We start from the raw sequence: 24,609 nt of genomic DNA, 5'->3' as shown, positions 1-24,609 counted from the left end.
TTCTTTCCGACGACGCAGCTTCGCCCATGGCGCGCAGCGGTGTTTTGATTTGCGGCAGAATGCTAGGAAGTGAAGCCCCGAATCACTTCCGGGTTTAGCTCGGCGCCCTTAAAGGGACAGTCCCCAATTGAGCGGTGTCCGTAGCTCTGTTCTGAAACTAATCACAAATACTATGCGATCAAATATCCCACGCACCGTTGTTCGGTGTTTGTGGGAATCTCTGATCCCCTTGTGGTCGATTGTGTTCAAAGCGCATTGCCCATCTCACCTGCCCATTCCTCAATTTTCCCTCCGGTGATTAGATTCCCTGATGGAGCAATCTTCAACACAAGCTAAAACACCAATCTCGGGACCTTGACTGTAAAAGTACTGCAGTCCAGTCATGCATTTTGACACTGGCAAACAAAATATGGCTGCAACTGTACAAATACAGTATGACATTGAAATTACAAATATTAAATGATCAACCTGACATAGCAGAACCGAAAGGGGATTTTTTTTTTTTTATTCCAAACAAACACAATATGTTCATGGAGCAGCTTCAGACTCAGCTTCAGAGAGTTTGATTCTATAACATTAAATATTGAGCCGAGTAAGTCCTGTTCAATGTCACCGCGTCAGGTTTAAACTTATCTCTATGCTTGATTCATTTAGGAAGCAAAGACAGAAATAATTCATTACCTACCAGATATAAGCTTTATAAGCGTCTTGTGTCATACATGTGACTAACCGTGCCTGGAGTACAAAGCACAACACAACTGCCTGTGATGTTTACTGGAAATAGACGGTCATAAAATGTCTTCAAACTCAGTTGGGCCAAATATATATCGATAGAAATTCAAAATGATTATGCAAAGTAATAAATCAGTTTCCATTGAGGTTTAGCGTGTGCACGTATTCCTCTGTTGGTTTTCAATTCCAAATCAGTGAAGGGATTATTTTTAATCACACTCAATCGTTCCCCGGTGATTTATATCAAGTTACAAACAACGACAAAAACGTTTTTGACATAAGATCGATTGGCAGATAGACGAGATGGCTTTATTGATCCCCAAAGGAAGAACTCATTTGCTGCCACATGCGAACATTGATGACATGTCTCAAACACGCGCTTGACTCTCCTTCCTCCTCTAATGTGATTTCAGTTCAAGCTGTAGAGATGAACTCTGAGTTCCCTTTCCAGGCGACACTCCGTCCGCAGGGACAACATGGTAAGATTTAAAGAAATAAAACTGTAAACCCAATGTATGTATCAGCCTTTGATTTCAGGAACAAACAACATTGGTTGAATCCGTATTTCTTTGGATGGCGATGCAGTTTTGATAATGATCTCGGTCGAAAACAATCTCCACTGTGTATGGAAACCACATCTCATCGAAACTCTACTGAAGGTTTTTCCTGAGCGTGTCAGTCAGATTTCCCTGCATATATGTATGAAAGTATGTATCTGTATGTGACGAATTAACGTCTTGAATCTTGAATCTCCTTGTTGACCTTGGGTTTTGGAACCGTCGTCGAGGCAGCGCTCACACCGACCTGCCGTTCAGACACATCACCCACGACAGCGGGAATGCTTACAACCCAAGCACAGGTCAAATCTCATCCACACGTAACACAATGACAATTGCATCGAGTTTGAGCGAACTTTGAGGAAAACTTTTAGTAGCAGGGTGAATTATTCTACATTTTGTTGTGGTATGTTTTCCGGTTTTTATGTCAGCAAGGTTTAAGTCCAATAAATGCACTTTACCAAAACCATTAAATGCAGTTTATTTACACAGGGGCATATGGGTAACTTGCCATTAAAAAAAGTTTGGGAATCCCTGGCATAGATGATCCTGCACTGTCTGTTTTGCAACACAATCTGTCGACAGGTTTCTTTATCGCTCCGGTGAGAGGCGTTCACCTGTTCCACTCCTACTGGACGTGGGCGCGTATGGCCTCACGCCCCACCGGTTCTCTGCTGGTCAGCAACAGGAGACACGGATTCATCGCCAACGAGGATCGGCCCTCTCACTAAACAGTGCCAGCCTTGGTCCTAGAGCAGGGGGACATGGTCTACTCGCGCCTCTACCGGAGCTCTCTACCAGAGCTCTCTACCAGATCTTTGACAATGAAAACCACCGCAGCACCGTCAGCGCCAGGGATTCCCTGTTTACAATTTAAAGAGAAAACGTCAAACGCACACTTGGCATGACGTTTATAAATCACTCTTTCATGACGTTGTGTAGTTGTAAAATATGAGGTAATATTGTTTCTCTATAGCAAGTGTGAAAGTTGTGAATTTGAATTTCACCCGCCCCGGCGGCGCCCAGTAATGTGTGTTTTAGTACACATACTGTATGCTTGAATTAAATTGGGACTTTGGTATATTAATTATAATGTATATTGGTTGTGGCAAACCTTAATGCACAGGTCCAGCTTCCAATATTTAATCGTTTGTTTATGTATGTGACAAATAACCTCTTGAATCTTGAATCTTCAGAGAAATCTTGATATGTAAATATATAAATTAACTATAATAACTTGTCAGTTCTCTACAATATTTCACCGATTTTCCTAATTGTGTTTCTGTGTTGTGTTTGAATGTTTACTTCAATTGGAAAGCACCATATTACCTGACAGTGTAGCACAGAATCAATTGCTTCTGAAAGTTTCAGGACCTTTAATAAGTCACTTTCTTCAACATTTGCATAACAGTGGTTATGCTTGTACCTGTTTGTACGCTTGTCCTGGTTACAGCCTTCTCCTTTCCTCCATCATTTACTGTAGTAACTATGACAGGAAGAGGCCACGTGCCATATTGCTGTTCCAGTTTTCCTGGACTTAATTAACAACTGTTTTGTTGATACATGTCATCTGATGCTTCCCTGTTTATGTCTTTCCACGTACATGTTAAAGATAAGATAAGATAAACCTTTATTAGTCCCACAACAGGGAAATTTACATCGTTCCAGCAGCAAAAAAAGCGGACAGCAGAAAATAGAGAGCATATCAGGGTACACACTATATATATTATATAACAATATAAAATATATAGAAAACATAAAAATAAAGAATCACCATAAATAGGAACCAGAGTATTGTGTATTGCACATATCTTGACACATTGTACACCAGGGATTGCCCTTTTTTTTTAAATATATATATAAAATTGCACTTGGATTTTTTCACAGTTGTGTGTGTGTGTGTGTGTGTGTGTGTGGTCTATTGGCTGCGCTGCTGGTTATACAGTCTGACAGCCGCAGGAAGGAAGGACCTGCGAAAACGCTCCTTCCCACACTTTGGGTGAAGCAGCCTATCCCTGTGCCCTCAGTCTCATGCATGGGGTGGGCTTTGTTCTCCATCGTGGATGACAGCTTCGCCATCGTCCTCCTTTCTCCCACCACCTGCACTGGGTCCCGAGGGCCCCCCAGGACAGAGCTGGCCTTGTTGATCAGTTTATCAAGTGTCTTCCTGTCAGCTGTGGTGAGGCTGTTGCCCCAGCAGACCACTCCATAAAAGATGGCTGATGCCACCACGGTGTTGGAGAAGGCCCTCAGGAGAGCCCCCTGCACTCCAAAGGACCTAAGCGTTCTAAGCAGATAGAGTGTGCTCTGACCCTTCTTATAAAGTGCATGTATGTGAATAGTCCAGTCTAGTTTATTGTTCAGGTACTTGTGTTTGTTTCTGTTTATTTGTCTCACCCATGGTGACTCTCCCCTCTTGGAGTAGCGATTAGTTGTTTAAAGACCAAAACATGGTAAGATATTTCTCCAAAGAGGGGGATTAGTGGCGGTTCTGTACAACAAAGAACTGGGCTCTGGCCATTCTACAGGGCGTCCACAGGACAGAGTTATTGCAGCAGTTTTGATGATTTAAGAATTAATAAAGAGTCCCACTGCAGGTTGAGAAGTTGAACTCTATTTGCAGACTAACTCTGTACTAGATGCAATAGCCTACAAATACTCTGTTGTATACCCAGCATGCTGACAGCACAGGCTTAATAATAATAATAAACACATTAATAATCAATAATTGTCTGCTAATAATAACAAATAAATAAATCAAATAAAACACATGTCAACATGTATGTATGTATGTATGTATGTATGTATGTATGTATGTATGTATAATAACCAGAGACCAGCGAGACTTGGAATAATCGACCTATAATTTACTTAAACTGCTTGACAGCGCCATCTAGTGGCTAACATGCTAAATAGCCTGACTAGAAACCATTGAACTACTATCCTGTGCAATGCGACCTTATCAATAACAATCAACCGACATGCGCACTAAGAATAACATGAAATAATCACGAATATCACCAAACAAAAACTGTTGACATAGTTAATAAAGACCAGCTGTGTACACATAAAGTCTACCATCCCAGTCGAGAGCATTATTTAGCTGAATTATAACAGGATACGTTGGTCAATTAACAAACATTATAGACTCTAAATCCTAAAAGTTCTAAGTGGCAGAGTTAACTTTATACTACTTCGGTCACAAGAATAACAATACACACAAGGTGATCGAGGAGGAAGGAAACAATACTCAAGAAGCACGAAGCGAATTAAATTTCAGGCTATTACATTTCACTGCATATATGTATGAAAGTATGTATATGTATGTGACAAATAAAAAATCTTGAAAAATCTCGAATCTTGAATCTAAAGGTCAAGGGTCGAATGGTCAAAGTCCAACGGTAAAATCAACGATTAAATACAATATATAACAAAAATAAATATAACATTAGAAAGTGAAATACAACCCCAAGCGCCACAAATTGAAAACGTGAATTATTTACATTTCCCAATTTACTGTTACTATTCAGAGCCTTTGTCACGCTTAGGCTTTCCGTGGGACATGATAAAATGCGCGTGCGCAATAACGCAACGGTTCTGTTTAAAGTGGAAATCGAGAAGATTCTTTAGGTTAAAAAAAATATAAAATCAACATATTTGATCATTTGATGTGAGGCTTTCAACCCCATATTAGAATTGTGGGACAGTTTTCTGGATTGCCACAAAGAAAACCATCCGGTGATCTTTCCAGCAGAGACGGCACATGAAACCACAGTGGACATTCGGATTAAAAAGCACACAGGTTTTATTGCATATCAATTTCATGTATAAATTCTTCATAGCATTGGAAAGATTACATTTGGTATACATTTCTATTCTACAGAATTAACAGAGTCATATCTTTTCAATGAAATTTCTCTAAAGTACATCTTCAATAATCACAAGCATCAAAAGAACTGCAATTTTCAGAATTGTTCAGTATTATTCTACAATCCTTTATTTTATTTTATTTTATTTTTTTCATTAGGTCTCCTTCCTCAAGTCTCTGCTATGTCCTTCGGAAACCGCCTGCCCGGTACATTTGTAAGGCAGCTGAAACTTGAAGTCAAAACTACTAACCTAACCACATGTACAATAAGTGCATCTACAGATTTCTTTTCTTTTTTCTTTTCTTTTTTCTTTTTTTTTTTATTTGATACACATTTCACAAATGGACATCATTATGACTGCTAAACACGTCATGCACAATATTTTTTTTTTGTCGATTTTCAATAAACATAACAGAGGCGATATACAACTCCGATTCCAACAGAACAAGCACCATCCATTTAAGCCCATATTTTTTCAATGATTTTTTTTTCTTCAGACAACTGCACCAATGTTTTTTTTTTTAAATTCTTTAAAATACTATACAGTTAAAAAGAAACAATATGTATATATATATTTTTTTAACTTTATCGTGTAACAGTGGGGGAAAACAGCAACCATGTTCAATTATGCTCGACCATGTTTCAGTGACCATTTGCCAGAATATTTTCCAAAGTCGGCAGAATGGGATACTACGATGTGAACTCATTGCTTCACACAGCGCGTACTTATTACAGTAGTACATGACATGAATTACTACAAATAGCCAACCAAGAAACTTTTGTAACCCAAGTCTTTGCATTTTATAACCAAGTGTTGGAAAACAATGTGTTAGCCACAAATGAAATCTCATTCAGTAGAAAAAGAGAGAGAGAGAGAGAGAGAGAGAGAAATGTGAGATGATGCAGAATTCCTGGCATCGCACTATACCACCTACTGTCACGAAAAGAAAAAAAAAAGAACGTACAGTGTTCCGTTTTCAGATTTATGACCTATTTCCATTTTTGAGCATGGGTTGCTCATCTATTAAGAGTGTGGAAAGAAATTTAAAAAAATTATATATATAGGTCTAAGTTCAGACCTATAGCTCAGCTCAGGTCCAGGTCCAGGCCCAAGCCCAAGCCTGGTCATTTCATGGCGTGGACCCATGTGGTTTAAGTGCTAGTTTGAGAGTTCAGCTTGAGTCCCCCTACGCAAGGAGGACCGAAACAGGACCAAATAAGCAACGATACCTGTCCCCAGCACTCCCCGACAATACAGCTATCTACAATTATCTACACTAAATGCCACCAAAAGTCCTCCCTACCTTGTATGGAATGGGTTTCTGTCGGATCTCATAAGGGATGGGAATACCGAGCTTCCACTCAGTAAAACAAATACAGGTATTTTTCCCCCGTGTGTTTGAAGGGCTTTTGATTGGCGCTTGGAGGGACTATTTTTAGAGGGAGTTATTTATAAAAAAAAAAAAATTATGTTTCAACTCCCAACGTGTCCAAATCTCCCTTCAGGCACCACTATTACCGTAATTCGGTCTTTAACAATAAAGGGGTGACTTTAAAACAAAAAATAAATGGTAACAATTTCCGATGCCAAGAAAAAAGTAAGTAGGGAGGGTTGAATTGATGATGAAACCAGCCACTTTGTTTCGTTCAAAAGTGTCATGGAGACAGCGTAATGCCCTTTTCTGGAAAGACGTGAGAATGAGACACATTCAGCATGTTGACTGAAATGGTTAGACTTGCACAACAGAAACCAAATCTTGAAACTGGTGGGGAAAAAAAAAAAAAAAAAAAAAAAAAAAAAAAAAAAAATCGAAAAATTATAAAAAACAAAAAACAGCTAAAACTAGATTTTACTTTAAATAATAGCAGATGAATTTACAGGTTCATTTCATTTTGGCACACTAACGCACCAGAAGCCGAGATTCACAATCTACAGATTCTGACGGGCGCTCGCTCATTCCTTCCGCAAAGAGGAAAGTTGGGGAGGAAGAAAAGAAAAATTTACCTTTTTCATTTTCACAAAGACGAAACAAAACAACCAAAAATAAATAGAATACACACACTGTCGAAAATCAAATATATAAGAGTGTAATAAGAACAATGAAACAACTATGACAGCAAACGCAAGCCCGATGGAAAAGAAATGATTGTCGGAGAACAATACATTTTCTATGTTATTTGGCACATACCACTCTTGCTATGAACATCTAGGTTATTTTGTACATCCTATGACAATATCATACAATTTTGGTCCTTCTCTAAAATAATTATATTAACATTTTAGCACTGTGGTGCCTACAACGAAACAATACTGTTGTATCTAAGAAGAAACAAAAAGTAAATAAAATTAAACAAAAAAAGAACGACATGAATTTAAACAAGTAAGTAGAGGATCATCTTCCTCGCATTTGAGTATGATTTAACGTCATTTTCAGCATGATCAAACTGGGCAACCAATTAAAATGGCTAGTGTCCTGGATAAGTAATCAAACAGTTGCTATGCACATTTGAACATTGACATCATTCTTCATGTAATCACCCAAAAATCAGCTTGAAATGTCAACTGGAACATATTTTTCCAGATCGCACGCAGAGTGCAATGTCCTCCGGTAACATGTGATACGGTGCTGTCGTTGATTCTGATCTTTAAGTGGGAAAAAAACAAAAGCAAAAAACAGGGAATCTGTCCACGCTCGTCCCACCGCGCTTCCTCCCGAAACAGCACCACCTTGTGGACATGCAGTGGTAATGCCGTGTTAATGCCGCCGCAGACCTCCGTGACGCCCCTGGTTGTTGGTTTTCAGAAGAGCTGTGCACGGGGCCCGGGTGTGGCACAATGGAGCCTTTTGGACTGGGCTGCGATTAGAGTTTCAATGCTATTGACAGGCTTTCATCTATGTCCTTCACATCAACAGGGGCGGAGCAGTGCTTTCTCTTTGCCAGAGTCTTGCGAGACCCCCTCATCCAGGGAAAATTTCTCTCTTCCTCTCTCTCTCTTTCTATGTCTCTCCCCCTCTCACTTGGACACACACGCACACACACGCACGCACGCACGCACGCACGCATGCACACACACACACACACACACACACACACACACACACACACACACACACTAAGCAATCCTCCAATCTCTAGATCTTGAATGGCGTAACGGGAAGTTTTCCATTTCTGGTCGTTTCACGTTGACCCCACATGACTCTCTATCCTCTCTGTCTCGTATCAATATCCAATGCGGTACGTTTGTGCCTCTTCCTCTTCCTCCTCCTCCTCCTCCTCCTAGATGTGGTTGAGCGGGTGAAAGCTGCTGGCCTCAGACGGTCCGCCCCCCATGCTCAGCCAAGCGTCCAGAGAGTTCTGGGAGGGCGCGTGCAAAGGGTTGTTCTCTGAGAGAGACAGCATCATTGCATAAGCCTACGGAGGGAGGAGACAGAAAAGGAGAAAGGGTTTACATCCACGACCACCTCGTCCGGCTCACAGCAGGCAAAGGACCTGGGGGACACCCTGAATGGGATAGCAGTTCATCCCAGGGGAACGCAGGTTGTTCCAACTCGACTAAACCTGCAGGTCTGTGGCGCTGTGGTGCTGCAGGGGGAACTGCGCCACCCACTGTGCCACCTGTGTATTCGCTCATCCAAGAACCTGCAAATAATGCTCCACTTGAAGCTTCGGGAGGTGAGAGGCACACCGTGCAGATCGTAGGTAGAGCAGATGAAGAAAATTGGTAAAGTACGTGTTAATGTGTTAGTGGGTTAAGTGGCAGAATAACATGTGAGTAAAGAGGCCGAGGCACGTCTGATTTAACTGCTCCCTTACTTGACGTGAGTCATGAGGACACACACGGTCCCACGCGCGCTCGCTCGCACACTCACGCACTCAAACTCAAACTCTCTCTCTCTCTCTCTCTCCATTCTTTGCTCGGTTAGAATTGAAAGATCAGCTCAAATGAACTGTCCTTGACCTGTCCTTGACGCCTTGTTCGCCTCCCGGGACTCTGACTCTCCATCCCTTAAATTTTACTTGGATTTTTGATATTGGATTTATGCCGTTCCAGTTTGACTAAATACATATAGATAATTCTTCTTTCTATTCATTGTACTGTTTTTTACCGTGGTTTGCTACCCATTGGGAACCTTTGTACAAAGCCTCTAAAAAGCCATTTAAGCCTGTAACTGTGATAGAAAGCACTATCACTAGACTGTATCTCCTCTCCCACTTACATTTTGTCCAACAAGGGGCTGAAGTCACAGTCACGTACCTGGGTTTTAGCCTGCCTGTACAATGTCTCTTTCAAAGCCTCCGACTCTAGCGAGGCATTAAATATGTCTTTAACGTCAAAGGATGGCTCGTCCCCGGCTGCCTTACGTAGCCCGTCCAGGCTCTTGGGAAAGCTGGGCAGACCCTCCAGGTCCAAGAGGGAGCCCTCCTCCTCTATACACCTGCACCAGGGAACGGAGGGCAGGGTAGAAATGGAGACCGATGGGCAATGCCGATTGGCGGGTGGAGGGAGGGAAGGATGAGGGGAGGGACGAACAGATTGTCGATGTAGTAGCATCAGGGAAGAGTATGGGAAAAGATGAGTGAATCGCGTGCGGGTCGGAGGGAACGCAGGGTTGGAAAATGGAAGGGAGAGTAAAAGCAGACGGTAACGGAAAAAGGGATGAAGGGGGGACGGTGATTGAGGAGAAGGGAATAAGATGGAAGAAGAGGAAGAACAGGGGAAGGACAGGAGCAGGAGTTGACCTCAAGTTAGCTCAGGTGAAACATTGGTTTGCTGTCATTGTTTTGATTAGACAAACAGACGGATCATGAGTGAGTAGATCTCTTCACGGCGTACACATCCAGAAATGGACTCATATCAGCGGAACAGACAGAACAGAAAACAGAAATGGCAAACAGATGTTTGGGCTCACGCTGCTGACTATCACAATCTGTTCTCAACATGAGAGCCCTGATAAATATTTGGGGAAAAAAAACAAAACTAAAAAAAAAACATTAAAGTGGCGCCTTGCCTCATCCATTAGGCCAAAGCCGAGTGATTATGATTACTAAAGTATTAAACCCCAAACAATGAGACCATGCACTTTTATCACACCAGAAGGGTTCCATGACCAGCCTGACAGAGCGTGGACAGGCTTAACAGTGGCAGCCAATCGATGGCGTAATTTGAGAATTAAAGAATTAGATGACAGAGAGAAAGATAAACAAGTCATGCCATCCGTCAACACATCAACACAACGAGCTCACGCTGCGGAAACTCGTTTTTTTCTGGCCTTCCAACCTGGAAAGATGCACCGGAGCAGCATGTCACCTCTGAGTTGGAAGTCGGAGTCTCAGTTTATCACTTCACAGCTCTGAGCTGGTGAGTAGTAAGGGTCAGGCCCCATTTAATATGGTTGACATGATTTCAAAGCTCAGTTGATTAAGTGACTCAAGTTATGCATTCGTGAGGTAACTATTGTGGCTCTTTGAGATTGTTTTTGCCATCACAGCGTGTCTGTAAATAGCCCTAAAAACCTTTGATGCCAGGAAGTACCATCGTAGCTCCAGCTTCTTGCCAGCTGCCGTGTTGCTGTGAAGTAACCACCGCACTGCTCCAAGCACTCATAACCCTGATCTCCAGTGACCGTTCATATTAAAACACAGGACATGTGCATCAACATCTGCCGTTAACCACGCAAACAGTGACGGGCACCAAGCAAGTCTAAGTGAGGAAGAATCCGTTTGTATCCGTAGAATCAAAGATAAAAAGCAGTTTTACTTATTTTGGGGTTGTCAACTGAGAAATACGTGGTGTGGCGTGGGAGCAGGCTCGGGCAGATTTACGATTCATTCCTCACTCAATCTGCGATCGACTCTATCGATCACCATTGACATTGATGACGGACGATTTGTTTACATATTTTTTATCCGCCAGGAAAAATCAGAGCATAGAAACGGTGTAAGTGTAGTTTACCGTGTTCTAAAACTGGAACGGAGAGGGAGGGAGTGATGGAGAGGGAGGGAGAGAGGGTGAGAGGGAGAGAGGGAAGGCGAGAGGGAGGGAGGGAGAGAGGGATCGAGAGAGGGAGAGAGGGAGGGAGAGAGGGGGTGGAGTCTCTCGCCTTCTCCGCTCAGAGCCGTCGAGTCACCACTTGGATGCCACTTCCCCGCTCTATCAGCAAATCTCGTGATTATAATACAGCAATATATATAATATAATCTAATAGAGAAAGAAATTCTTCTCCAGACAGCGGTGCACCGTACGTGCACGCCGGCTCCCAACTCCCATGATGTTGTTTTCATTTTCATTATTATTCCTGTTCAAAAAAACTTGATAGTGCGCCCCGATAAAATCGTCAGTGGCAATCGCCGATTGGAATTTTTCATGGTCGTCCAATGTGTGCTTGCTCCATTCTCAAAATATCATCCACACGTCTCTAGCAAACCCCCAACTACCATCTTGTTGTTGATGTTTAGTTGTGGGCTTAGTGGGAAAAGGTGAGAGTGACGAGACGTTTGGCCTAACCCCCCCCCCCCCCCCCCCCCCCCCCCCCCCACACACACACACACACACCTGCGAGTGTGATCGTAGCTCATAGCCAATGGGGCGGCCTCCTCCGTCACTTCCGCCTCCTCCTCGTCCTCTTCGTACACTCTCGTTGGCATGGCGATAGGGGACTCGGGTGCCTCGTCTTGAGACTTCTCCGTCAGGCTGCCTTCTTCCTCCTCCTCATCGTCTCCCTCCACCTCCTCTTCCTCCTCCTCCAGTCCTTGGAGCCCCAGCTTGGAGTTGGACAGGCTGCGGCTGGGCGGGCGTTCCCCCTCGGCCTGTTCTGATCTGGATTGGGAAGAAGAGGCAAAAGAGTGGAGGGAGATGTCAGAAAGTTTCTTACCAAAATAATGAATTGAGCACCGAACCATGTTTTTTTTTACATGTAGTGAATTAAACAATGTAGCGGCAAAATAACTTCTGATTTTGATTTTGGATTCTAAATGGGATATGAAATGATGGAATGATACGCCAATATTTCTGTCTATTTATGCGCCAACATCAGGATCTTCAACGTGCATCGCATCATGCCGGTAAAGGGACCAAAATGAACGGGTCGACCCAGGCGTCCTGTTCACATCAGAGCCGATCGGAGCTGGAGCCGATAAAAACCTGTGACTATTCCAGGGTCATCTGTCCCGGGACCGTAACCCGGGTGTAGCCTTTCCCACTAATGACCAATGGCAGATGTAAGCAGGTGTTACCGGGTTTTAGGCGCAGTGGGAAAGGGGTATAATTCCCGCTTACTGGAAATATGGATGGAGCTATACATCATTTTGACTATGAGATTCCTAGTTCTTTGTGGAGATTGCGTTGTCAAGCCACAGAGACTTTAGTGTTGATCTGTAAAATACACAATTTAGGAGGTAAATTATAGAATATAGTTAATATAATATATATATTAATATAGAAGGGAAATCCCCCAAGTTTGCAGTTTCAGTCTAAGTTGGCCTCTGCAACAGATCCCATTCTGTACAGCTGCCTTCCACGCTACAGCTTATCTACACTGATGCTAGATATTCCCTTGAGTCCCTTATATATTTAACCTTTGTGTTAAATATCATTTGCTCTACCTATAGAGCTCCTAAAGCTTGATGGCTTTCACTGCTGCTTCACCCATGTAGACATGACTCATAGGGAGCAACAGACTGTGTTGACAACACGCATGGTCCAACTCCACTGTCTACACAAACAAACACGGGTGCCAACAGTCAGCCCAGACAGCTTTTACAAATAGCCCAGGAATGATTAATTGGCCGGTTCCTCAAAAAGTGGGCTTCAGAGGGTGTCCTCCAGGCCCCGTAATGGTGAAGCAGAGCGCGTGTGAGTGAGCTGAGAAAACGCCTGATCTGCAAACAGGCTATCAGCACACAACCATTACGACCTGCCGTCTGTACATTTTCCAGCCGTGCCTAGCTACTCCACCATCCCCGTCCCACCCCCCTCTACGGTCCCCCATACCACCATGTCATGGTTTATGATGTCATTCCCTCTGGGGAGGCAAATTTACCCCGTTTCTTCGCCACACAGTGGATATTTATAAAACCAGACAGGGTTACCTCTGGGAGGGCGTGTGTAGGGACAGGGCTGGGTCACACACACAGTGGGTGGGTGTATGTGGTAGCAGGGTCACGGAAGAACCCCCCCCCCCCCCGAAATGAAATCCCTCTTCTTCTCTTCTTTCAATCTAGATCAAATATCCCTATAATCAAATTGCCAAGCTGGTAAGTGGAGGGGGAATGTCCGTTCCTGTGTGTGTGTGTCTGTGTGCGTGGAGAAAGAAGCATTGCCCTGACATGGGGGGCCCTGGGTTTTGTCATTTAGTCTAAACACGTCAGTTGGGTGTTTGTGTTAGCGGTCTCGGGGTATGGATCGGGGGTGGACTGGGGAAGAGCTCCATCATCAGTGGATCTCTCAGATAAATGCCTCAACCTGGGAGCACCCCCCCGCCTGCCGCAGGGTCCGAACTGCCAGTCAAAGCAGTCCGACACCAGACCAGGCCCCCAGCCCTCAACTCAACTAGTCCTCTCCCCAAACCAGTATAATTAGGGTTCAAAGCCTAATTACAACCTGGATTATCAATCTAGGGCAGACAGATAAACACCACCCCTCCAGTTCTGCAGGACCAGGACCGGGACCAGGACCCATCCACACCTCTGAACCCTTCACCTGGATTTATCTGTGTTTTTACTGCCCCGGGTGTGAAACCGCTCAAATAAAGTTCTCACATAGGGGTATAAAGAGGGCTTTCTGGTGACATCCACTCAGACTACCCACGAGGCACAAAAAATAAGGGGATTGTTTCTTTCATGCGGGGCGGATAAGCATGATTGCTTCAGATAGACGTCTATGGATGGGTGTCTGTGCTCGGTGTTTGACTGCAGTCTCTCAGAAGGGAAAATAAACACGGGGTTGCCTGGTCGGGAGGACAGAAAGCAGGACACTTAGCCTGAATTACAGATATTAAGATGTCAGGTCAGCTTGTTGTGGATGAGACTCGGTATTGATGCCAGATGGCAGAGGGGCCAAATTGCCCCTTCATCTGCCGGCTCTAATGTTCGCTGACGAGAAGGAGGAAAGAAGGAACGAGGGGAAAAGAGACAGACAGAATGTGAGTCTAGCAGTCAGGCTGAGGGAGAGAGAGAGCAAGAGAGAGAGAGAAAGAGAGAGAGGAATGAAAGAGAGGGAGAAAAATCCTAAATACTGACTATACATCACTCACATGGCTCCTTGATATCTCACATCCTTTCCTCGCCTCTCTGCTCTGGAACTCTGCGCCAACAATATACTTGATGAAATGACAGGAAACTCAATCTTTTTACCCAACAACGATAGTGTTTTAGATCTTCCCAACCAGACCAGCCCTTCCACTATATTGCTAGCTTTAGTAGTAGCAGCATATTTTTCATATTCCAGCTCGTCTGTGATTCACCGGAAAGTCAGTTCCCTTGAAATTCTGGGATTGATTGCTCAGAATTGACTCTTCAAGGCGAGTTCGGATATTTCTGGAAGCTGGTCACTAAACTTGTTGAGGACCATTCAGCCACTAGAGAGCACTGCACGCTACGTGTGACCTTGAGAGTGTGTGTGTGTGTGTGTGTGTGTGTGTGTGTGTGTGTGTGTGTGTGTGTGTGTGTGTGTGTGTGTGTGTGTGTGTGTGTGTGTGTGTGTGTGTGTGTGTGTGTGTGTGTGTGTGTGTGTGCGTGGGCTGTGTGCGTATCTTGATCAGCATTCCTGACCTCTTATCCGTGGAGCTGGACGCCTGGTTCATCTCACTGTTGGAAATGAAGTTGCGGATTTCCGAGAAGTACGAATCCTCTTTCTCCTCTAAAAGTGCATGATTGTCTGGCTCGGAGTTCGGCGACGAGATGGTGGTTCCCAGGTTGGAGAGCATCCCAGACTGTTGGCTCACTGTTGGAAACGGCCAGCAGTGCCGTGCAGACAGACAGACACGCGCACACCCAGTTATTTTAGAGATTAGTAGTTACATAATTCATGTAAGATGAGAGAAAAATGACTCCCATTGTTCAATTGTTTTCTATATAAATAAATATATATATATATATATATGTGTGTGTATATATGTGTATATATATATATGTGTGTGTGTGTTTATATATATATATATATATATATCTACTGTATATATATATATATATATATATATATATATATATATATATAAATGTATGTTATATATACATATATATACAGAGATATATATATTTTCAAATATATTTGTATATTTATATATATAATTTCATTTTAAAACCTTTTTTAAAGGTTTCTTTACAATTTTTTAAACCTTAAAAACCTTTTCCTTTCAAACTTTTTTTTAGTTTAAACTGAAATCTTTATCCAGGTGAATATATTGATGAGCACACATTCGTTAGTCAACAACCAGCTACACACACACACACACGCACGCACGCACGCACGCACGCACACACACACACACACACACACACACACACACACACACACACACACACACATAGACGCATACACGCACACACACACACACACACACACACACACACACACACACACACACACACATAGTTTTCCACGTGGAGGCCTCCAGCCCCCACCACAGTCCTCTATTGTTGACCACTAGGCAGGTTCACTGTAGCATTTAAGGGTGCAGTGCCTTGCGCCATACTTTATATTTAAGTTGTATTTATAGGTTTAGAAAAATATTTTACATGCAAAATTGTTCCAATTTTGCCCACTTTTCGAGAGCAGGGGTGATATTATCGCCGTTGGATACCTCTGAATCTTTTTTGAGGCTGCGAGATGGGATATCACTTCAGTCAGCACAATTCACCAAGACACATCTTTGAGTTCAGCCTTTAAAATTTAGATTGAGAAACAATAAACTAGAGATATCCACTGAATCCCACAATAAAATAAATAGAAAAATGTGAAAAAGGGCTTACGAAGCCAATCTTAAATTTAAATCTCCCAGGACACACTAAAAGCCTGGTTAACACACGCATGGTTTATCGTTGGTAATATGGTTAAAGGGGCTGGACCTATTATAAAAAACTCACTTTTTCAGTGCTTGTGCACATACATTTAGGTCTTTGGTGGGCCTACTAACACACACACTGGGAAATAAGACAACCCAGTCCGTTTTTTGTGAGCTGCCTATTTCAGGAAAACATGTGATTCAACAAGCCGTTCAGATTTGCGACCCCTTCCTACATCACATGGGGCCCCCCCATCTGAGTAACTCCACCCACGGCTGGAGAAATAACAAGCTCCGCCGGATCCCCTAAGCATGGGAACTGCTCTGTTGGCGGCACAGACCAGCACAAATCTTTTAAAAGAAAGACGAATTAATACCAACTGTCGGTGACAACAAGTATTTAAAAATAATTATGCTGTGTATTCTGCATGATCCGCTACACCTTTCTCAAAACAAAACCATGTATTTATTTCATAAAATTTTCCAACATTTCCTAATTGAAAAAAAGCCCTGTGCGGTGCCCCTGTGTGGTGTCCCGGTGCGGTGTCCCATGTGGTCCAGTGCAGCAGTACCCCTGCCTTACGAAAGTCGGGACCATTCAGCAACTGGATTGCTTATTTCTCGCCTCATATTTGCTCAGAAACAGATTTTGTAGGACTGATAAGGTGAAATAAGTGAAAGTTTACGTGCTTCACACAACGGAACCCTACTACTCATGCTCAAACCCCATTGGCTTACAGAACCGTCGCGGTGGTCACCGTGGCCAGATGAGTGCATGTGTTGTGTGTGATAAATAAAGAATCTTCTTCTTATTATTAACTTGCTGAAAAGGAGTGTTATAGGTCCCCTTTAAATGCCAACACAGTGTTCCCCCGTTTGCGTGCATTGTTTTGCAGAAGGTGCACACTGACCAGGAATGTTCTCGTGCTCGTGCTTCTTGAGATGCCGGTCCAGGTTGGTCTGCTGACCGAAGCAGCGGTTGCACAGGTGACACTTGAAGGGTTTCTCCTTGTTGTGGATGTTTCGAACGTGACGCTGGAGGTTGGACGAGATGCTGAACGAGCGGTCACAGTATTTGCACCTGCCAGACAGGGAGAAGGGTGAGGCTTACAAAGGCAAACATAGGAGAAGGGGAGAGGAGTAGAGAGGAGAAGTGGAGGAGGAGATGTACCTGTATGGTTGCTCTCCTGTGTGTGTCCGCAAGTGTCTGGTGAGGTTAGCTGATCGGGGGAAGATTTTCCCACAGTACCTGTTGAGAAGAAAGGAGCCAGGGATTGTGAGGAGAACGAAGAGAAAGAGGAAGGAGAGAAAGAGAAGCCCTCATCCCAAACATCTGGAGCTCTCACCTGCAGGTGTAACGCTCCTTGCCCTTGCGTAGGATGGCGTCGGAGAGGGAGGGGGGTGGCGAGCGGAAGTTGAACAGTGGATGGGTTGAGTGTTGCAGCGAGTTGGGCGGCATGTCCAGCTTAAGAGAAGCAAAGCTCTCCAGCTTCTCCGTCATGTTCTCCATGGCTGACATCTGAACAGGAGGGAACAGAGGCAGAGCGCAAAGGCAAGCTTGGTTAAGGGAGGGACTGGACAGAATTTAAAACCATAGACTGTGACGTAAACAAATGGACGTCTGTGAGGCAGAACTTTCTACATTTGAGTCGTGGGGCAGAGTTTTAATGTGCTCAGGTGCGGCGACCAAAGACCATCAGACAGTGTGATGAAGGAACAAACATGCCCACCTTGAGAGACCAAGGCAACAATGAAGTAACCTAGCTATTAAGACCCTAAAGTTTTGTTGGGAAAGAAATACTGACTCCGAATTTCTAAAGAGAACTTCCTCCATTAACTTCAACCTCAATCTGAGGTTGTTGTTTTTTTTGGTCATTAGCTGGATGGCAACTTGCATATAATCTATGCTGCCATTTTTAAAATGGTAATCAGGAGGCTTTATTCACTTCTTCGATTTGATCTTTCTTACACAAAGTGTTCCATCCACTTTTCCATTTAAAAAGTGTGTTTTGAATTAACAGTCAATTATTTGATTTTCTTTGGAACGAAACATTAATAGAAAAAACTGTCAGAAAACAAAGAAAGGAGAGATAGATCCGGGTTGAGAAAGAGAGACAGAGAGAGAGAGAGAGAGAGAGACAGAGAGAGAGAGAGACAGAGAGAGAGAAAGACAGAGGGAGAGAATGAAAGAATGAGCCGGAAGCCCTGAGGAAGCAGTATATCAGAGGTCAGCCTTGTTGATTGTACTTCAGGGGAGTCCACTCCCTGACCTATCGTACGTTCACACACACACACACACACACACACACACACACACACACACACACACACACACACACACACACACACACACACACACACACACACACACACACACACACACCTTCCAGGGACTCCCATCCTAGGCCAACACTTTGTTCTTTACCCTTTCCCCTACCCAGCTAGTGCTGGGTAAGCCGCTGTCCGAGGCCAGACGACTTGGCTCAATGAGGCATTCAAGAGCCTCGGCGGGAGTGGCACAATATAGTTTAAGATACCCCTGACTGATAACCACTTCCCCTCCCCGCTAGGACCCTGCGAACAAAGGCGGCCGGCTATGTAGGAGTTTATTTGCCAAAAACAGCTTACATCCTTCCTTGTTTAGTGAATACGGGACGGGGGAGACACGGGGACAGACACTGCGTCTCGATGTGTTTATTCGCGGTGTGAGAACGGGGTTGTAGGGGCTGCGCTGGGTGATTCCGTCATGCGACTGAATTAGACCGGCGGCATTGTGTTTGGATCACAGCCGAGATGCTTTATGTGTGAAGCGTTTTTTAGCCGTCTAAGGTTCAGAACTCAATTTTGTTTGCCGCTGTTTGAGTAAAATAATAATAAGCATCGATCCTTTTCCGAAGCTGAGGCGACTGGAGAGGCTGTTAACATACTGTACATTACACTCAAGACATAGATAAGCAAAGAGTCTTATTTAATATTTGCTTTACATATTTATGTAGTAAGCAGTTCAGTTTTTTCGGGAATAATCAGGGGAATCTTTAAAATGCGAAAAGTATGTGATCTAGTTGGTGACCATCCTATCACCATCTATTTTGCAGCACATACCAAGTATAAATGATATATACCGTGTACCATATGCTATGCAGTAAAGAGGCTTAAGGAAGAGGCTTGACTATTGCCGAATATCAACTACTTGGTATGGTATTTGGTTGGTCATAAAAACCTCACACTTGCACATCATCATGCTTTTGTTCAAGTATTAGTGCATACATGCCACCGTCCGTTTTGAACATCAACTGTGTATGTGAGAGTATCTGTCTGAATAATGAACCGGTGGACGTGTGTATTGCAAAGTCACAATTGATAGAGGACCCAGATTTCCAGGTCAGATAAAAACGTTTCCCCAACAAGAGCCCCCTATTCTCCTGGACACAAACACAGGATGTCCTTGATGGACACAGTGCTATTATCTAGCCAGCCAGCCCGAGCAAAAAAAAAAAAAGTCCTGCTACTCCGAGGGGGGAATTATTAGCTGGTCCGTCTGCTCCCAGCACATGAAACAATACCACAACTAACTTTAGCATAGCCAAGTGGGTTTGTCAGGCAAGCAACCCACAATTGAAACGCTTATTATTCTTTTATTTTTTATTAATCCTATCATTCCGTGTAATCAAGGCTTGAAGAGGTAGGGAGGGCTCGGGACAGTTGAACAATGTGACTGATTGTCAAAGGGGCTGCGGTACCAGACTGTGTCTTCTGAGCAAGGTAGGAGTGACAGGGTACACAGGCGCCATTGCATAAACAAAGGAAGAAAATCTCAGCGAACCCTTGAGAAAAGAACATCAGCGCTGTGGAATGATGGTGTTTAGGGGCCTATCAATTCAGGTTGCAGTGGCGTGGGAGGCAGCGTTGAAGACTTTTCACATAATAGGTGTTGTGAAAATAATAAATGATAGCATCAACCTGTGTGGAAGAGATGGAGACCAATTCCCCCTCATTCAAGGTCTCGCCACTTTAAGCTTTTGTCCGAGGTGAAACTGCAACCAATGCTCCTATAATATTGCGATCTTATTTGAGAGTGGATTTGGTATGTAAATGGTGGAGGCTGATCTATATAAGCCAAACATTTTGGCTGTTTTAACAAAATCTTTTGCATCAGAAGATCTTGACATCCGTTTATCCGAATCGTTTTTAAAGCCAAACACAAAAAGTAGCTCTTTAAGGTAAATTGATGCGTCTTTCAAGGCAACCTTTTCTAGCTGCATCTAGATGACCGATGAACCGATGAACAATGAGTCTAATTGTCTTTTTCATCCTTACCACCGCACTCTGAATTGTTTGTGTTTGTACAGTAGTCCTACCTGAGGGTGAAAGAGCAGCGGGGAGGGCCTAAGGAACTTCTCCTTCAGAGCTCCTACGGGGTCGATTAGCTTCCTCTTCTCCACCCTGCTGGACCAACACCAAGGCAAAAGGGTTACGTACCAAGGTCGCGGTTCATCTCCAATCTCACACTAAACATCAGTATATGTTCTTTATTCTGAGGTGATGCTTATTGATGCACATATCTAAAAGATAAAGGCTTAAACTGCATTATTGCTGGGTCTGGACATTTTCTAGTAAGATCGGGGCTGAAATACCTGTATATGGGGTCCATGAAGAAGGCTGATGGCTTGGCATAGTGCAGAGGAGGTTGCTGGGGAGGCTGAGCCAAGGGTTGCTGGTGCTGGGTAATTGAGGACTGATGCAAAGACTGAGAGTGAGGGAGGGAGTTCCCACTTAGGGGTTCTTCCTTGGTAGGAATCAGCTTTCCGGCTCCATACATGAGGTTCTTGCGGTTCTGGGGCTCAGGGGCCACGCCGTTGTGACCACTCCTGGTTCGGCTGCCAATGCTGAGGTCCAGGGGCTGCTCCTCGCCGCTTGATAACACTAGAGGTCCAGTGCTGCTTCCACTACTGCTGTTGGGATGGGAGGGCTTGGTAGGTGTGGGGGAAGCTAGTTTGGTCTCCTTGGTCTTGGTGGTCAGATCGAATGGGGACTCAGTGGTGAGGACAGGAGTTCCCAGGCCACCAGACACCATTTTGTGTAGCTGCTCACGAGGTGACTTGGGCTCAGGCTTAAAGAACATGCTAGGGTTGAGGGTTCCTCGGTCAGTGCTGAAAGGATAGAGGGAGTGGGGGAAATTGGGAAGGAACTGGAAGGGGAACATGGAATGGTATGGCAATGGACCCATCTTCTTTTCCTGATGAAGGCCCATGAAACCTGGGCCAAAATACTTCTCGGCGATAGAGGCAATAGCTTTGATTGAGTCGGTAGTGGCTATGTTTGTGTTGCTGGTTGTGGGTGGGAGTGCTTGCTCATCAGGGGGAGGGAAAAATGAATGCTGGGACGACGCAGAGGAAAGAAAAGGACGGTCGATGGAGAAGCTCCCCGAGCTGGACACGGCAGACACTAGCGGACTGTTCATGTCCTCCGGCCGGTTGCCGTCTTGTCCTGACACTGCCCCAGATGGTTTCCTCCTCTTGCCACTCCGCTCGCGCTCACTCTCTCCATCGCTATCTAAGTCAGAGCCATCACCTGAAGCTGTACCAGTGGTGGTCTCCATATCTGTCCCGCTTGTTGTATTGACGTCTTCAAGGTCACTGCCGTCAGACATGTCAGCCATCTTGGATTTTGTCTTAGCCTCACCGCTGGAAGACAGATCCAGTTTGTTCATTTTCTCCTTGTCTTTCATCTGACTCAGAATGTTTCCTTCATTGCTGCTCATGGAGCCCACCAAAGAGATCGGAGGTGCGTCCAGGGGACTCTGATTGATCTTCCCATCCTGACCACTGCGTCCCAGGGGGCTCTTCAGCAATGGGTTAGGAGGCAGTAAAGGGGGCCGTGGGTAAAGTGAGGGAGGGAAGATGCCTGGGAAGCCATGTGACAGGGAAGGGAAGCCGTGGGGTCCAGGGGAGAAAGGTAAGCCAGCGTGAGGATGAGGGCGGGTGTTGAAGTAGTCAGTGAATCCCAAGCCAGAGTGGTTTAGGCCTGGGTGGTGGGGGTGGTGGGACTTGGCCTTGGCCATGATTGGGCTAGAGCTCATGGGAATGCCAGGGGTGAACATTCCAGCTGGAGAACCATAATGGTTCTTGCCCTCACAGAAGCGCCGGTGCTTGTTGAGGGAGGAGGTAGTGCTGAACATCTGACCACAGTCTTTGCATTTGATCTGGGTGCGGCAGTCGGCATGCATGCGCTTGTGACGGCATAGGTTGGAGAACTGGGTGTATGACTTGTGGCACACCTCACCTGGGGGAGCAAGACGACACAGCCCATCAGGGCCTGGTTAAACCCATTTAAACACTGTCTCTAATTCCGTGTACCACATGAACAACAAAACACAAGTAGAATGCAAGGTGAAATACAATAGGTTCATATGTGGGTTTGAAAGTTTGAATGCAAAGAAACTCTATACCTCTAACTAATAATGTAATAATGATAACATGCTGGGGTGAGATATGACCACAAAAGGTACATGTATGTATCACCATCAGGCCAAATTAAAACAGAAAATTTAAAGCCAGAAAATAACATGGATTGATTTAGGAAAAGTTCATGGACAAGGTCAAGAAATTTTGTTAAGATAAAATTTTTAATTTTCCTAAATAGTAATAAATTGATACGCATGGGGTCAGCTGTGACTCCACTTGGTCGTTTGCAAGGTAATTCTCTGACAACATGGCATCTAATCATTAATATTCTAACCTAGTTAGAATAGTTAGCAAGAGCTAGTATAGTATGGTACTGTAGCTTCTCACTAGAGAGGGTGGGAAGCTCCAGTAGAACTTCTAAACCCTTCATAATATTAAGAACTTTCAATGACTTCAAACACTCCACATATGATTAAGAGTAATGAGGGAGTAGGGAGAGTAGGGACAGAGGAAAACAGCTGTGGAGGGTGAGCCGTCAAAGCTCTCACTCACAGATAAAGGGCTTGACGCTGCTGTGGATGTGCTTATGCTGCTTGAGGCCTGAGGAGGTGGCGAACGTCTTGCCACACTCGGGGCACGTGTGAGCCCGAGCCCCCACGTGCTGCGAGCGAATGTGGCGCTGCAGGTTGCTGGGATCCGTGAACACCTGAGGAGCGAGGGCGAGACGACAGGCGCTCAAAGTCAATGTGCTCCGAAAACCGGCGCATAATTGAAGGATGTCTGTTCCCTCCAAAAAAAAAAAGTCATTCCTTCACAAATATACCATGATCATGCCATTTTTGCAGAATTATTGGACAAATCATCTTGAAACAACAAAACAAAATCTGGTAGTGGTGCTGTATTAGAATGAGCCTGTGTTTGGTGTGTGCACAACTTACGTGTGGGGTGTGCTGTACCTTATCACAGTTTTCACACTCAAAGCGCTTGCCACTGTCGTGGGACATCTGGTGGCGGATTAGGTTGGACTTCCAGTTGAAGGCCTTGGGGCATTGGTCACACTTGTATTCCCTCTCCTCCGTGTGGACTATCATGTGTTGGCCCAGACTACAGTTGGCGGGAGAGGGGTGGTTGGGTACGTTTTGAGAAGCCATTTCCTATACGTCCTGGTCGGACAGATATTTTGTTTTGAGAGAAAACATGATTGTATATATATATATATTTTTTTTTTACCTGTACTCATTCGGGAAAATCTTCTCACAGTCTTTACATTCGTGGACGGGCTCGTCGCTGTCCTCGCGCTCCTGCTTGAAATCCTCGCTCAGCGTGTCAAATATGGAGCCAGCGCTGGAGCATGAGTACTTCTGGTGCCGCCTCAGCTCCAGCGCTGAGGGGAACAGCTCATCACAGTCTTCACAGCGGTACATCTGTTCGTCTGTGTGGACAAACACACACAAAGTGTGGTTGTGAGTCGTTTTGAATACCGTCGACAAAAGCAGCAGCGTTTCCAGCTCCGACACCTCATGTCATGATCCTCCTGCGGCGTTAATCGAGTCAATTTTATCTGTTTGCAACATGTTTATTAATATGCATTCGGAACTGATAATATTTACCATCCTACAGCCTTGTCACAACAATCAGAACAAACAACATATCTTTCCCCTATTCTATTATTCACATGAATACATTCTGTAATGAGTAATTTCCTTTTCCCAGGTGCTCTACAAACTATGAAATGTTTAATTTTCCCTACGTCTCTTTGATATGAATATGAATTATACCAGCTTTTTTTTTAAGGTTTCACTTTATTATAAAAAAAGAAAAAAAATCTCTCAAGTTATTCGCTTAAAGCACGTAGTCAAATCAAATTGCGAGAAAACAATTTTTTCACTTGACTAAAAATTACAATCTATATACGACTTTGCTTCTCTGTGTTAGTGACAACCAATTACACTTGCGTTTAAACAGTAAAAGCAACACGATCCACCAATAGGCATTCACATAAAGGGGAAATCAATTAGCAGTCAAATGTAGCCTTCATTAATGC

The 24,609-nt window shown here is 44.2% G+C and overlaps 1 protein-coding gene across 1 annotated transcript in view; it reads right to left on the bottom strand.

The window, feature by feature from the left end:
• Window positions 1-8,437: 8,437 nt before the first annotated feature.
• Window positions 8,438-24,609, bottom strand: part of prdm16 (PR domain containing 16) — a gene marked incomplete at its 3' end in the record, with an annotated part of 229,335 nt that continues 213,163 nt past the window's right edge. Inside the window, exons 6-17 of the mRNA XM_080016002.1 lie at window positions 23,796-23,997; window positions 23,504-23,669; window positions 23,118-23,271; window positions 20,796-22,443; window positions 20,520-20,607; window positions 17,508-17,680; window positions 17,333-17,410; window positions 17,073-17,242; window positions 14,930-15,101; window positions 11,715-11,978; window positions 9,417-9,597; window positions 8,438-8,572 (exon numbers count right to left, since the gene is read on the bottom strand). Of these exons, the coding sequence (XP_079872128.1) occupies window positions 8,438-8,572; window positions 9,417-9,597; window positions 11,715-11,978; window positions 14,930-15,101; window positions 17,073-17,242; window positions 17,333-17,410; window positions 17,508-17,680; window positions 20,520-20,607; window positions 20,796-22,443; window positions 23,118-23,271; window positions 23,504-23,669; window positions 23,796-23,997 (3,431 nt within the window). The remainder of the gene's footprint in view (window positions 8,573-9,416; window positions 9,598-11,714; window positions 11,979-14,929; window positions 15,102-17,072; window positions 17,243-17,332; window positions 17,411-17,507; window positions 17,681-20,519; window positions 20,608-20,795; window positions 22,444-23,117; window positions 23,272-23,503; window positions 23,670-23,795; window positions 23,998-24,609) is intronic.

This window comes from Zeus faber (genome assembly GCF_960531495.2).
Source record: "Zeus faber genome assembly, chromosome: 15".
NCBI lineage: Eukaryota > Metazoa > Chordata > Actinopteri > Zeiformes > Zeidae > Zeus > Zeus faber.
The sequence above is the reverse complement of the archived record's forward strand: the minus strand, read 5'-3'. Positions and strand labels throughout refer to the sequence as shown.